At 36.7% G+C, this 15,549-nt stretch overlaps 1 protein-coding gene across 1 annotated transcript in view; it reads right to left on the reverse strand.

Annotated features, from left to right (window-relative positions):
- Positions 1 to 1,302: 1,302 nt before the first annotated feature.
- The window catches only part of LOC306884425 (ATP-dependent RNA helicase DHX15), a 35,368-nt gene continuing 21,121 nt past the window's right edge, over positions 1,303 to 15,549 (reverse strand). The window contains exons 7-14 of the mRNA XM_079440259.1: positions 14,365 to 14,451; positions 13,940 to 14,089; positions 13,622 to 13,730; positions 8,903 to 9,094; positions 6,128 to 6,250; positions 4,031 to 4,221; positions 2,168 to 2,337; positions 1,303 to 2,054 (exon numbers count right to left, since the gene is read on the reverse strand). Of these exons, the coding sequence (XP_079296385.1) occupies positions 1,937 to 2,054; positions 2,168 to 2,337; positions 4,031 to 4,221; positions 6,128 to 6,250; positions 8,903 to 9,094; positions 13,622 to 13,730; positions 13,940 to 14,089; positions 14,365 to 14,451 (1,140 nt within the window). The 3' untranslated portion in view covers positions 1,303 to 1,936. The remainder of the gene's footprint in view (positions 2,055 to 2,167; positions 2,338 to 4,030; positions 4,222 to 6,127; positions 6,251 to 8,902; positions 9,095 to 13,621; positions 13,731 to 13,939; positions 14,090 to 14,364; positions 14,452 to 15,549) is intronic.

Below are 15,549 nucleotides of genomic sequence, written 5' to 3' on the forward strand. Positions count from 1 at the left end.
TTTCCCTGATTTCAGGGTTAACATACTTTTTCACTTTTCACTTAACCTCCTTTCTGAAACGGGCCCCAGATGGCTAATTGCTCAAGTATTATCATTACATTTGGCTTAGCAATGAAAATTTACAATAATCCATCAAAATCTATTTTTAGCTTTTTTGATTTTACCATACAGGGCAGTCAAATGACTTGAGGCCCGTTCACACCAAGAACTATAACTATAAAGATATTATCATCCACACCAACAGAAGATATTGTCTGTTTATTCCCAGCGCATGCTCATCTACCTCTTTAAATTCTCGAGCTTGTGTCAGCAGGTTGATAATGATTGGCTGTCAATATTTTTATCGTTCATCAGCTGGAAAAAAATCATTCTGAAAGTGATTCCAACAATATGTGCCTTTCTCATTATAGTTGCGGTGTGGACTCTATTCTTTAATACGGAGAACGATTTTTACAACTATATCTTTATTATGTTTATAATTATCGTTCTTGGTCTGAACAGGCCTCGAGTCTCATTGGGTTTCAGATTTTTTCTCCATCATTAACAGATAAACAAGTGCCCAGATTGTTGTGTGTTTATCAAACAGCTAAAACCTCTATTCTTTAAAGGGGTCATATGATGCGATTTCAAGTTTTCCTGTGCTTTTGGAGCGTTGCTGTTTGTGCATATATAAGATCCATAAAGTTAAGACTGCCACGCCCCCTAAAACACCTCATTTAAACATGCCCCACATATCAGGATGTGGGAAGATTTGCATAACACCACCCAAATGCTTACATAGAGAAAAGAGGCATAACTTTTATTCTTGCTGTAGTATTGTCAATGCCGCCACCATGTCATGGAGAAGCTGTGTGTTTCCAAAGGGTCTCACCTCAGTCATGGTATTGAGGGTGGAGAGAGCGCTGGTTATTCACTCCCCCACCTACAATCCCTGCCGGACCTGAGACTCGAACCCACAACCTTCAGGTTACAAGTCCAACTCTCACCGAGCCCTACTTTGGAGGAGGGGCCGGGTGAAAAAAACATCTCCAATATTTAGAATTTGGACTGCAATACCTAGTTTAATCACGTAAACACATTGCATTACACCAAATAATGTTATTTTTAGCATCGTCATATGACCCCTTTAAGTATTTCTTCAACCAGTCTTTAGAAATCAGACGAAAAGAAGGAAACTGTTGGAATCCTAAATTGGGTGAATATGATTAAAAAATTAATGCGGTTAAACATGCAATTAACCTCATAAATGAACACATTAACATGACTGCCATCATCTCAACCCTAACAAAGATGACCACTCTTGTACTACTACATTAATTTATTAAGCAATTTACAGAAATAATGGCTGAGCAGAACTTACATTCAGTATCTCTCTAACTAAACTAATAATAAACATACTATGCTATTTTATTTTGATAAGTCCTAACTCCTAAGCTGTGAATGCATTTGTGTAATTTAGGACCTATACTTGCAAGTTAACCATTTGTATAACAGAGTCAACAAAAAGAATGAACTTGAGCATGACTGATATCAAGGTAATTTATTATTGAAGTAAAAGCTCCTTTAGAGAATAAACAGGGACTTTTCTACTCAATAACATAGCAGGAAGTTCTCAATGTCGATAAGGAATGTCAACATCCACATGAATGCTCATGCAAAAACAGTTGATGGTGTTTATCCCTGTTAAGCATTTGCTCCCAACCAATCCTTAGTGCCTAGAGTGACCAATTAAACAATATGCTTTCACCAGGTGCCAAAACACACGGCGGTGGCGGGAGCAAAGAGTTATAAAAAAAATTATTATATCTTGATGACAAATCAAAACAGAAAACGAAACAGATGGAAACCTAAATGTCGACGTATGACGATGTACAACATCAGAAGCATTGCACAGCGCATAATTCAAAACGTACAGTCCTTACACCGTTGTGCAGGTTTAGTATTGAGAATACTCCTTGGTTTGAAGTTTAGCAACGATGCGCTCCAGTTGCCTCTTAGCCTCACATTGAGGGAAGTTGCCCATTTCGTAGTACTGAGGGGCGACTTTCACCAGCCTGAAGGATGAGAAGATACGCAGAATGTTTGCTTGGTTTTTGCTTTCTTTGTTGCAGAGGCATTTGCCAACAACGCACAAACAAATTCAATGCATTTGCATGTTTCAGCTTACCATTCGGGCTTGATATCAGTGCAGGTGCGGATGTAGTTCTTGGTGGTCAGCACAAACTCATTATAGAGAACCCACTCGGGCTTGTGGTCCAGTACGGTGGAAGGGTGCAACTGGACCACCTGGTTGTCCTTCACCGTGAGATAGTGGCCGGTGCGCTCCAGGTGAGCAACCTGATAACACCAGAGACGCAAATTAACGAATAAATCAACCACGAGCCAACCAAACGTTTCTTCAGACGCCGTAAGGATGTCGAGATTAACCTGGGCAATCAGTCTCAATAAACAGCCGACTCAAACAGAGACGTTGGCAACAGAGCGCCCGGTAATTCATACACTAAGGCGCAAACTTGTCTCACCGGTAAAGGTTAATGTTGACAAATATTTCAATATTAATGGAGTAATTCAACTAGTCAGGTCGCTTGTTTCGGGAACCCCCTCCCAGAGAGCGACTCAATAAAAACGTCATTTATTTTCTCTACGCCGGACTAAATTTGCCTTGATTTCTTGTGTGCGTTTAAACGGTCACATTTCGATAAAAAGCCATGCATTATATATTAGCAAGCTTCAGTGATCCTGTATCCCCAACAGACACAGTAACGTTTAATTCAGACAGAGGAGAATAAAGGGAGAAAATCAAGCTTTGCTTTAAAACTAGATGTGTTTTAGTTTAGGAAAATACAGTGGACTAAGTATTACCTAAAGTGATATGATCACTGAAGGCTGTTTTATTATAATAAATAAATGGTCAAAGGGTGTTACGGTCTTGACAAACCTTCAGCTGAGACTGCATTAACAATACAGAATTGCTGATTCGAGTACATTTTGGAAAAAAAAAAACTGGTGTATCATTTTCTTTGAAACCATTTTCACTCAGAAATGGCTAAAAATAGTGTTTAAACTATGGAATCAAAAAATAAAGGTAATCCCTAACTTTTCCACTTTGCAATTTTGAGTATACATCTCACAAATTTGACTTTTTTTCTCGCAATCCCCTAAAAAAAGCCACAAAATAAAAATATAGTCATAATAGCAAAAACAAATAAAAATAGAATAGAGAAAAAAGTCATAAGTACATGGTTTTATTTCGTGGCAGAAACAAAAAACAGAGTCGTTAGATAAACACTCTGAATTACAAGATATCTGATTTTTTTCTCAGAACTTCAAAGAAAACTTTGCAAAAGTTGCAATTGCCTTTTTTATTTACCTTATTTTAAGTTTTATCTCAAAATTCTGCCTTTTTTCTAAGAATTACAAGAAACAAAAGTCCAAATTATGTGATAAAATGTTGCAATTACCTTTACTTATACCCTGTGGCAAAAACGGGCATCCATAAGTAACAAACTGAAATTTTCTTATAAAAATACACTCCAATAGTCTGTTTTATTTATACCTTTGGCATTTTTGGTATTCAAGTAAATATTTTATGAAAATGTTATGTGAATTCAAGTGGTGTGCTTCATATATTGACCATTTTAATACAGCGGGAACACTACACTGACCAATCAGCACCCAGAATTAGTTTTATATTACTGTCTTCAGGCAAACTCTACATGGTATAACCACAGTCAGTGCATATTTATCAAGATCAGTTCAGGCGACCCACAAGGCCACATCCATTTTCTGTTGATATGCCAACACATTATGTTTTAAGCCTCTGGGTTGAGGACATTTCCACAGGATATAAAGAGGAATATCGCAACGGACATTGCAATTTATCATAAAGCACATCTCTGTGCGCAATAACATTGAGGGAGATCTACAATTGCACACATTACAACACTCTGAATCAAAACCTTGGCAGGACTTAAGAATCTTACTGGGTTGTTTTTTTTTGTTCAATAATTGATATTTTTGGCAAACGCACCTGCATGAAGAAGCCTGTGACGAGAGCGCGGCGGATGTTGATGTAATAGTCTCGGCTGGTGAACTCTGTGCTGCGTCGCGGCAGGTTGAAGCGGTCCATGATGCGTGAGAGCTGCTGCCGCACGTTATCAGCCGACATCAGCGAGCGGTAGTTAACGAAGTTATCATAGCACCACTGCACCGCCTCGTGGTCTTCAAACAGAAGGGTTAAACATTAAAACCAGCTTAAGAGCAACAACCAAGCAGATCTGAACTCTGACCAGCACTGCAAAATCATCTACAAATTTACAAAACACTAAATATGCAGTTTAATAACAAAAAATTCACTGATTTAAAATGCTGCTTCAAGGTGAAGTGTGCAATTTCTTGAAAAAAAAAAAAAAACAGTTTCTAAACAGGTCTCCCAAACACTTCTCCACTTATCTGCTACTGGAAGACCAAACATATTGCCACTCCAATCTCAAGTTGAGTCAATGTTGTTAGGATGTTCAAACTAAAAGAACAGTGTTTCACAAGCACCTCAAAACGGTTTATGATTTTGAAGGAATCAACCTTCAAATGGCTTGCTTATAGTTGTCCATCGACATTAACTAGACAACATTGGAAAGAAATTACGCACTTCACTTTTTAAATTCACAGAAATGTATCCATACCGTGCAACAATGACAGAGCAATGCATAAGTAATATACTATATTAAGTTACTTTATTGTAGTAAGTTAGTTACTGGAACTAAGAATGCAAGAAATATTGTGATACCGATACCATACCGGCAATTGGCCCATGCTGTTATTTAGCTGGAAGAAATGTATTCCTCAGAGAATCAGCATAGTAAAGCAATTAAATACCTCATTTTCACTAAACGTTGGTAAAAACTGTACATAACAGTAAATTACACTAAAATTTATTACGAAGACAGTACAGGTCAGGAAAAAACAAACAAACATTATTTCTAAATGTCTAGCGATGTTCTGGAATTTTCAAAGTACATAAAGTTTAGACCATTTTTCTAATAATAGCAAAAATATCAAACTATGGAGCCTATAAAACTATTTATTAGTTTAAGATTAATATGATATGAATATTACAGTATTCAACTGGTCAATGACATTTCGTAATTTTCATGATTGTATCCTAACTGGTTGGAATACATTTTCCAAATACATTTGTGTGCTGAATCGTGTTAACATTCACTTGGTGTATAAAAAAGAGTGGATATTTCTTTTGAAAATTTGCAACCCTATATGGCCAGCTTTGGCCAAGGTTTTTCCCAGTTATACTAGAAATGGATTTCAAAACTAAAGGTTTCCTGCTAAAGGGTGAAAAAAAATACAATGAATGTCAACGCTGTTTTGTCCCTCAAGGTTATCTAAACTAATTCATTTTGTAATCTAACACTAATTTAGAGGTTTTAGATCCAGATTAAAGATAATACCTATAACTAATCATTTAAACCTATTGGTTACAACTCTGAACTCTTCAGTCAATGTTTTTAAATCTAATCAGCGGGCAGATCATCCCATTTCCATTTACTCATCTAAGGACTAATACAGACTTTTTTTCTATAGCACCATTCAAAATAAATGTTAATCTGCTATCTTGTGTTGATACATGATGACAGATTAACATATTTCTTTTGAATGGTGCAATAGAAAAAATTCTATTATAAAAAAATTAAGCGCAAATTTTTTTGCAGCAACAAATCAAAATACTTTAACATGAAACTTGTCAGCCTCACATAAACAACATCCTCTCCTGACTGTTAGCATGCTTCATATGAGGACTGAGTACTAGATAAAACCAGTGAGGTGCGAGAAACCCCATGGGAGTTTGGGAGAAAATATGGAAGCTGACATGATGAATGAACTGCACGCAAGTCGCTGTGCCTTTCAGAACAGTTTCAATAGCCGCTGCCTCACAGGCACCGATTTTGATGAAACAAATTACGATTTTTGGCCACCTACAAAAACAACCTGAAATTAGTTGTAATAGATTTAGGCAATTAGGCTAATTAAAAACGGGTGGAGGGAGTCATCTCACATGAGCACAAGATCCAAATGTGTGTGTGTGTGCATGCGTGTGTGTGTCATGTATACATACTCTGTTTGAAGGCGTGGTAGACGTTGAGCAAGGTCAGGTGGTCCCCGTCAATGTGGGCGAACCTCATTTTGGACTCGTCGGCTGCCTTCTTAGCTTCGGTGGGCCGCACAAAGCACTGTGGGACTAAACAAGGTTGGTATGGGCCCCAACATAGCCGCCCATAGGGATGAGTCGAGCGTTCACCCAGACAGGACACAAGGCCTAGTTCTGAGGCTAGAGCACGGCACAGGATACGCTACACCAAATGGTAGGATGGGGTGGGGGGAGAGACGATTCTCTCAGCTTTTGATTTGCCTTTCTGGAAGAGAGGAACTGCGGCTGCACAAATTAAGTTACACTTTGGGTCTCCTGGGAGTCAGTCAATTGACGTTACGCGTGTTCATTTACAATGCATGCCCTCAAAATATTTAGGCCTGAATTTAGGATTTATGCATCTGAATTGCACAATTTTAGTGTGTTGAAGGAAATTGGGAAGTCATAATCCGCTTGTTAGGTCATGACACAAGGAATGCCGTTTCCGGGTCCAAGCCTCTACTCCTTTTATTTCAAAAGTGCTGTCTCAACAGCTGTTTATGAGCACTAATTTTTCAAATGACACATTTAAACCCATTTGCACAAGATAGCAATGTACCATTTCTACAGAAATAAGCAAGATTTTTAAATAGGGATGCACGATATTTGAGTTTTGCCGATAACCGATATGCCAATATGCGTCAACTCATTTTGGCCGATACCGATATATTTCCTTTTGGTTTGGAAACAAGTCTCTTCTGTGCAGAAATAAGCAAAACATTTTTAATTTTGGTTGGTTTTAACAAGAACTTATTTGTTAGAATTAAATGAAAAAAAAAATGAACGTTTTTTTGACAGTACATTGAAGCTTTGAAAATAACTATAAATAAACTATATCAATCGCTGCATTTTCCCCCCAGAAAGATGCAGTGTTAACCCTAACATTTTATTTTAAGATTTAACATTTCTAGATGGTCTAAAGCAAAAGTTGTAAAAATTCAGAAAATCTTTTAGAACTGTTTAAAAATAAAACATTACACATTAATGAAAGAATATATAAAATTATTTAATTTACAGGTGTTATGATTGTGATTTTTTTTCATGTAAGCTATAGCTTCTGACCTTTAAATCAAAACATACTCATTTTATGACATCAATTACTGCTTTATTTAATCAGAAACAGTCTAAAATGTTATTTGTGTTGGCTATTTTACTTTTAATTTAATTTGAAGTAGGCCAACTGCGCCCCCTACAGATTAAAACTCCTTACTGAGTGGGCATTAGGACCCGGGGGAGGCCATTACTGTTTACTCTATCACACACCGAACGCATCAATCTGTAGGTGCTTTCACAGATTAAAATACAGCGATCCAAAATCTAATCACTAGCACACCCTGAGCACATGTGAGTTAACATAATCCTCTTATCGGCAAGACATATCGGCATAGTTTTTTCATATCGGCCCATGCCGATAAAATCTTTACATTTAAAGCCGTTATAGTCCGATTCCAATATCAGTCCGATAATATCGTGCATCCCTATTTTCAAACTTAAACAATGCATAAACAATGCTCATTGGTATGGTTTTTAAAAAATCTAATACTTTTAGGAGATACTTTTTAAATGCATCAGTTAAACACACCTCTGAATAAAATCGTTATGAAGGATCTGTAAATCGAAACTTTTTTAATAGTCTACTTGTACGATAGTCGTATTTTGCAATTTTTTTATATAGTACTGTATACAAAATAACTGAATTTATTTCAACAAGTTTGTCAATACAGATGCTACATCCATTGCATCTGAAAGGTTATCTCACTGACACACTTTGCTGTGACTTTCACTTTAGTTTAACTCAAATACCATCTTTCCGATGTGACGAACACATTTTTAACTATCAAATTAAATTACTGGATGCATATTTGCCAATCATACATACATAAAATGGGTAAGAAACATGTCAGATTTCTGCACTCAAATAACAGCAGATTATTAGGATTCTTTAAATACTGTATGCAAATATTTTCAAAATGTGTTTATTCAAATTGCTTCGAATCAACTGCAAACTACTACATTTATTCAATTTTAATACAAAAGCATGGTTAAAATTTGGCTAGCTGTTTAACAAGCAATATTCAATTAGCTGAAATGCAGGAGATTGAAACAAATTGGATTTCTTGATAAATATATAAATCTGGTTACTGTGACAAATTTGCATCACATTAAGTTTATAGACAGAAATTCTACCAGCAATTCAAAAACATAAATCTTGAATTTAGACCTAAATATTTTTTCAGTGTAATTAGGAATAAGTGAGGTTCAAATGTTTGAGTTTAGGTTGATCTGCAGCCTAGCATGGACAAAGCCTGAACCTCTTAAGCGCTAGAAAGCGATCATATCCTATGTCCTTCTCTCCCCCACCCCTCTGTATCAGACATTTAATAGCTTTAAGCGCCATTCTGATTTGGCAGTCTTACAGTGTGACACATTAAGAGACTGGACTGTTTGTGAGCACTACCTTTGAGAGTCGTTCTAGATAATGGCTTCAGCCAAGCAGCTAAACGCATAAGCAGACTGTTTGTTTAAGCAACCATTACGATTAACTTGGTTGGCAACTTGAAATTAGTAGACAATAAGTAGACAATAAAACAGAAGACTAACATTATTTGCTCTGCTAATCGATAATGAGTGAGCTACAAAGAATTAATATTTCATAGTCCATTAGACTACTCCAAGGGTCGTGTGTATGTGAGCATGTACTACCTGATAGCATTGCGGTGATGGACAGGATCTCATTGGAGCAGTTGAAGTCGCAGCTGGCGATGACCATCTTGGCTAGCTGGGGGTCGAGAGGGAACTCAGCCATCATGGAGCCCAGCTCCGTCAGGTCACCGTCGTCATTCAGCGCCGCCAGATAGTTCAACAGCTCCAGGGCTCGCATTAGGGTCTCAGGAGCTAGCAGAAAAAATATATATTATGATACATGAAATTGAAATGAGAAACTAAACAGGAAAATACTAAAGGAGCTTACAGGCATTTAGAGTGAAGGCGTGTAATATTGGGGGGGGGGGATTTTGGGGGAAGGAGGGTGAAATTTTGTCAATGACAATAATTAGACAATATTTAGTTTAGTAGTGTGTTTAGTGAGTGTTTGTGCTGGTTTAGGCCTGTTGTGGGGCCTGGGGGCGTATTACAGAAAGTTTCTTATCTTAGGTCTTAACTTAAGATGTGATGTGTTAAATTAGGTTTTTTCGCAAATTCGTATTACAGAAGCAAATCCTAACTTGATTTGGGATTCTTATCCTATCTTACAAAATAGTATCTTATCTCTAGTTAGGAAATCTTAAATGGTATAATCAAGCTCGACAATCCACTCTCAGGTCTGTTATCAAGCAACCAACACTGCTGATGCGGTAAACAAAAGCTACTTCACTTTGAAAATCGCCGTTTGCAAAAAAACGTAAGGCATTAGTCACTTGCACTACAACCAGTAATGCTCCATGACACTTTTGTTGGTCTCTATAATGCTGGTTGCCGTTCCTGTGCTAACTGTAATATGTTGTGCGGCAGTCTGTACTTATACGTTTTTTGTCATCAAAATATAACATCTTCAAGGTCCTTCACATCCTAGTTTTTCATTTTCAACTATTAATAAATGTAATACCATTGTCGGACAGCACAGTTTTTTTTTGAGAAAGCGTTTTTTCCGTTAGCTTTCAAATAATTTTGAAGTTAGGACAGCTGTGGGGTCGTCCTAAAGTTAAGAAAGAGCATTGCCTTATTCTGCTTGACCATATTTTCGATCCCTTAATCCACCCCATACACCTAAACTTAACCTTATTAAATATTAATAAGCAGTAAATCAGGTGTGTGACCAAGGATTCCTTATGAATTAAGGTTTATTTCACTTCTGAAATAACTTCACACTTCAAAATTTAAATTTTATATTTATAAATTGCAATTATTTATGCATATATAGTTTTATAAATGATCTTAATGTTGTACTAAATGTGCAAGACTGTCCCAACTTTAGGCCCTTAACAAACACTAAATTCAGACTTTAGAGCAGTATTACAGGCTAAGATTATACCACTATTCCCATATTATGAAATCACGAGATCGAGGAAAACCTCCCAGTGAAATATATAATTTGGTAGTAAAATGTAAAGTGTTGCACACTGTATTGGTTCAGAGATGAGCATGTGAATTTTGTAAAATTTTGCAACTGCTTATCACTTAATTACAAGCACCACAATTAAATTGTCTTACAGGAACGTCTGAAGAGGCATCTAGAAGTGCAAAGTAGTAAAAATCAAAATGTAACTAAAGCGCTTGCATTTTTACACCAATATGTTGTGTCTCTCATTGGGTAATCAAAGGTATTACACACACTTGCATCCTTCACACCCACTTGAGCACTTCGGACAAATACAGGTAACATGACATGCACGACTCATGCCGCTGTAAGCATTTTGTTTTTTATTTTGTTTTAACTCGCTATCTTACTCATTTCATGGCACACTCGTTATATGCGTATACCTATTGTTGTGGGTGTATTATTGACATGTCAAAGTCTAGGCCCTGAATATAAGATGTATTTTTCAGATGTATTTCCAAGAAAAAAAACTCTTATATTCGGGTCAATACGGTAATTGGGTTTTAGTTTGATTTTTCAAATCTAACCCCAAGCATGAGGAAAAAGTAATTGTGATACTTTATTTACAAAAATGCACATAATGAAAGCCATTTTCTTGCAGTGAAAACATTGTGGCTGTGGTCTCCTGGACAAGTAACTTTTAACTCAAGACAAAGGGGGCTAATTTTTCATCTGACATGCAAGCAGTTCCAAACTGCAGTGCCACTAATTCAATTACAGGGAGGAACCTCTACTTAATGCATCAACACTAGTCACACACCAACAAATTCAATTACTGACCTTTGTCTCTAGAGAGTTTGGCTCTAATGACCAGTTGCATGTTAACTGAAAATGTACATTGCCTAAGGTTTGGAGGAGTTTGTTGAATAGGATCAAAGACTGTGGCTGTCTTTACCAATGAGTCAGGAAAACTTTGTTTAAAAAAAATAAAAGGCCAGCGGTCAGTCTGTTATTATGAACGCGTATTGATCTGGTTTATCAGACATACTTTTTCTATTTGTTTTGAAGGGATGTTGCATTACTCGTGCTAAGGCAAGTAATACGTTTGAGGCAAAAATTAAGTATAAGTAACATGCAATGAACCCAGCTGGAAAAAGTCATTTATACATGTGGACAACACATCAGAAATAAACTAAAGCAGGGAACGTGCCAATGTGTTAACTGAAGGCAAAATGAGAGAAAGCTAAAGGGGTTTTAAAGTGAAGTATAAGCAAGCATTTGGTAAATGCCACCAGCCAAATGGCTTCATTCAGCAATATAAAACCCTGCTGTTTTTTCATTTGTGTGTCTGATTGAGTGCATTTAAGTTCTTTCTATCTTTTGCTGTAGTGTGTCAGTAGGAAATATCGGTTTACATTTCCAAACATTAATTATGCCATTAACTGTAATAATGCAGTGAGATTTGTGTCTGATAACAGCCAGTCTGTCTGGAGTGACATGAAGAAACTGAGACAGACTAAATCCAGAAGAACTGATGTAACGATTACCGGTTTGACGATAAATCATGATAAAAATTCCCCACGGTTAGTATTACCGTTTCATATTTTAATTATCATTAAAACCGCATTCGATTACCACGATTTGAACAACTCACGATAAATAAATGCTGTCCAGCATAAAGCACAGTTTTAAGTTTAACAGTCTCACGAGCGCACAGCAGCAGAGTAGTTTCCTTTTGAGTGAAAATAGGGCGGAAAAGCTGGGAGGTTTTAAAAGAGTGCTGAGGGAATTATACAAATTAATATATGAATTAATTAATTATATGAATGTACCTCTGAAGGTTCTGACTGTCTTCAGAAACGATTCAATGGCATTTTGTTTTCATCTTCGCTCCATGTAATACCTAAAGCAAGTGTTCTTAAACACAATACTGCTTTGTTCATGGAGTTTACAGGAAACAGCTGTAATTCAGCTTTTCCATATAAAGCGCCACCTGCTGTCAGAGAGTGAACTTAGAGACTTATATTTACATTCAGCCTGTGTGCAGCAGTTTCTGTCTGGCCAAAAACTGACCGAATTTGCATGCCCTGCTGTAAATTGACCGCCTGATGAAAAACAAGCTTATGTGGATTCTACACATTTAAACAATTCAGATAAGTTATCTAGAATTATTCATGGAGCAGATAAAATGCATAGCCTATAATCATTTAATCAATTATCATTCTTTATTTACAGTCTGAAATGTGAGGCTTTATATATATTATATATTATAGCTTTGTTTGAACATTTACATTAGATATTTGAACTGTTGTCAGTCAAGTTGTCATTTAAAATCCAAACATTATTGGTAATGTTATTGTTTTAATGATTATGAAAACAAAAAGTCATTTTAGAATCAGAATCAATTTATTTGCCATTTGTTGATTTTTAAATCTAAAACTTGAAGTGATTTATGTGTCGATACTTTTTGAACATCTCCACCTCGTAACTGAATTAAAAGAACAAATTTAAAACTGCTGCGCTGCAGGAAAGATTGCAGGAAAGCACTGGAGTAGATTGTATATATTTACATTATTATAATTTGTTATGTGTTGAATTTAAGGTTTTAAAAAGATGCTGCAGAGCATGACGTCAGATCACGACCGTTGCAAACTATTTTGCATGCTCAAAGCACACGATTTGTGTGACACGTGTGATTTCTACACAAGCTTAAACATTTTTAAGGCAATTTTAGAGATCTTTTTAGGTCATGAACCTTTCAGAAAAGATGATGAGCCAATCACATGAAAAAGTTCCAGTCGTTACTATTCAGCGATTACAAGTCTGGCCATCATGCACTTTTAATGAATGTCCACATCAGTCTTCATACTGCATAAAAGCAATTACGCGATCAAAGCGAAGCCAGACTCTGAAATATCAGTCAGTTTAGAAAAGGCCGTGTCCGGTTACTTTTTTACCCAAGCTGCACCAGATACTCCAAAATGACCCGGACAATCTATGCATAAGACTAGAAGAGCTAAATAGATTTTGACATTGCGTTAGAAAATGTGAATACCAAGCATTTTTTAAAAATGTACTTAAAAACTAATTTCCATTTTTACAGAAATGCGTATATGAGAATAAATTCATCCCAATATGCCCTGAAAGTACATTCTCTTTTTGTGAAGAAAAAGTATATACTTTAAAGTGACAAGACTAGACGAAAAGTGCTGGTTTGTGTTTTTAATATGTGCCTACTCAATATTACAGGTTTTAAATTATGGTCATTTCTTTATGTTGTGTTAAGCAACAGCTTTATCTCATTGTATGGTCTTAATTTAGCTAAATCTTCTGCTGAAGTCTATTGCAGATATAGATATTCATGGAAGTATTCGTAAAACTCATACCTGGTGGGTCCATGAAGTCAAAGTGCACTAGGTCGTCGATACCAAGCTTCTTGAGCTGTAGCACCACAGAGCCCAAATTCGACCTGAGAATCTCAGGGTATGTGTTGTCCTGACAGGAAAAGGGACGATACACAGAAAGAAAATGTTCTATGTACAAAAAGGGGGATAGAAGTGACCATAAGTACTAAATACTTGAAGGAACCAGGGTTATTTGCTGATCGACCACAACACATTCCAACCAATTTCACTGGCGTATAATAAAATCAGAACAAGTGCGCTTCCCAGATGTCTGCAGCAGTTATGATTGGTTTCACAAACCTGCATCTCAGTCTTGTAGGCCTTCTCGGTGTAGAGCCGGAAGCACTTTCCTGGGCGAGTACGTCCAGCACGACCGGCTCTCTGCTGGGCCGAAGCCTTACTAATAGCCGTTACGAGCAGCGACTCGACTCGAATGCGAGGGTTATACACCTGTGCAAGGAAAAAGAAAGAGCTGTGTGAATAATAAATGCACACCATTGCACCACAGCAATATGCCAAAGCGAAGACATCCTTCATCTCTGACTGGACTACATGTATGACAGCAGCAGCTGGGCTAGGGAAATGTCAGCAGAATAAATAACTAGCTTTTCCATCTCGAGTCGCTGTCAGAGCCCCGCCACTGGGTTTATCTGGGGATTTCAGAGGCAAGAGAAACAGATGATGGGGCGAGATTAGACAAGTGAGGCAGAGGAGAGAAGACTAACCTTTTGCTTGGCAAAGCCAGGATCAATTACAAACACCACGCCATCGATGGTAAGGGACGTCTCAGCGATGTTTGTAGAAACCACAACCTATGAGAGCAGAAAAAATACGATCAAACTGACCAGACAGCTTATCATCACACAAAAAAAGCACCTTAAAAATGAACAAAACAGCTCATCCTCAGTTCTCTAAAACACAAAGTATACTTCGCTTTTGTATGTGTACGCTAGCGTATGCATAAAGTCAAATGTGTACTCTTTTCAAATTATACCGTATTTGCTAGCGGTTTACACATGCGCTCTAGAAAGCAAAATCACACATGGTCCCCAGGTAATACTAATCCCGTGCGAATAGGGCTTTAGTTTAGTTTCTACTGTAAAAAAAAAAAAAAAAACTGGGCCAGTAACTGATCACATGTAATATCTTATCATTGGCAATATACAGGTAAAAATTCCCACGATAATAACGATAAAGTCTAGTTATTGACATTTCTGTGTGCGACTGACGTGAAATTGAGGAGGAATTTATCGCTAAATGAGGAGCTCCTTCAACAATCTGCAACTGGCTTGGTTAGGGCTGTACAGTGTAGTATTACTTATGCGATGTATATGTGGAGTTTCTCTGGCTTCCAGTATGAACAAAACAGCCATTACATTATGCGTGTACTCAGTAGTGCTCACAACAGCCTATTTTGGGAAAAAATATGAACGATAATTAATTTCTCTAAAGAAACAGGATTCCCTGAATGATCATCATTGATATCGTTATCACAATAAATACCAGAAATATCGCGATACAGTTTTAAGCCCATATCGCCCATCCCTAATCAATCATAATATATTGATTCTCCCTAATTATTCTTTTAAATGGATTTCCAAACATTTTTGTCAGCCAAAACCACTTAGACAGGATTTTTTTTAAATATCTTTAAGGAAGTAATTTAACAACACATTTGCATTAATGCTCACATTGACATGCAGGGAAACAAATTAAATATTTCTATTTTTGGTGTTTAATGATTAGCTTTTTAAATCAACTCACAAACCCACTGTGGTTCTTATATTAAGCCCAGTTTGGTTTAATGGATTTTATGATAAAAATTATCTTTGCTTTTTTATCTCAATATGATACGTTCAATGGGAAGTTTAAAATAAATTAGATATAGTAATCTAAAAAGTAGTCAGAAT

Source organism: Barbus barbus, assembly GCF_936440315.1.
Source record: "Barbus barbus genome assembly, chromosome: 2".
NCBI lineage: Eukaryota > Metazoa > Chordata > Actinopteri > Cypriniformes > Cyprinidae > Barbus > Barbus barbus.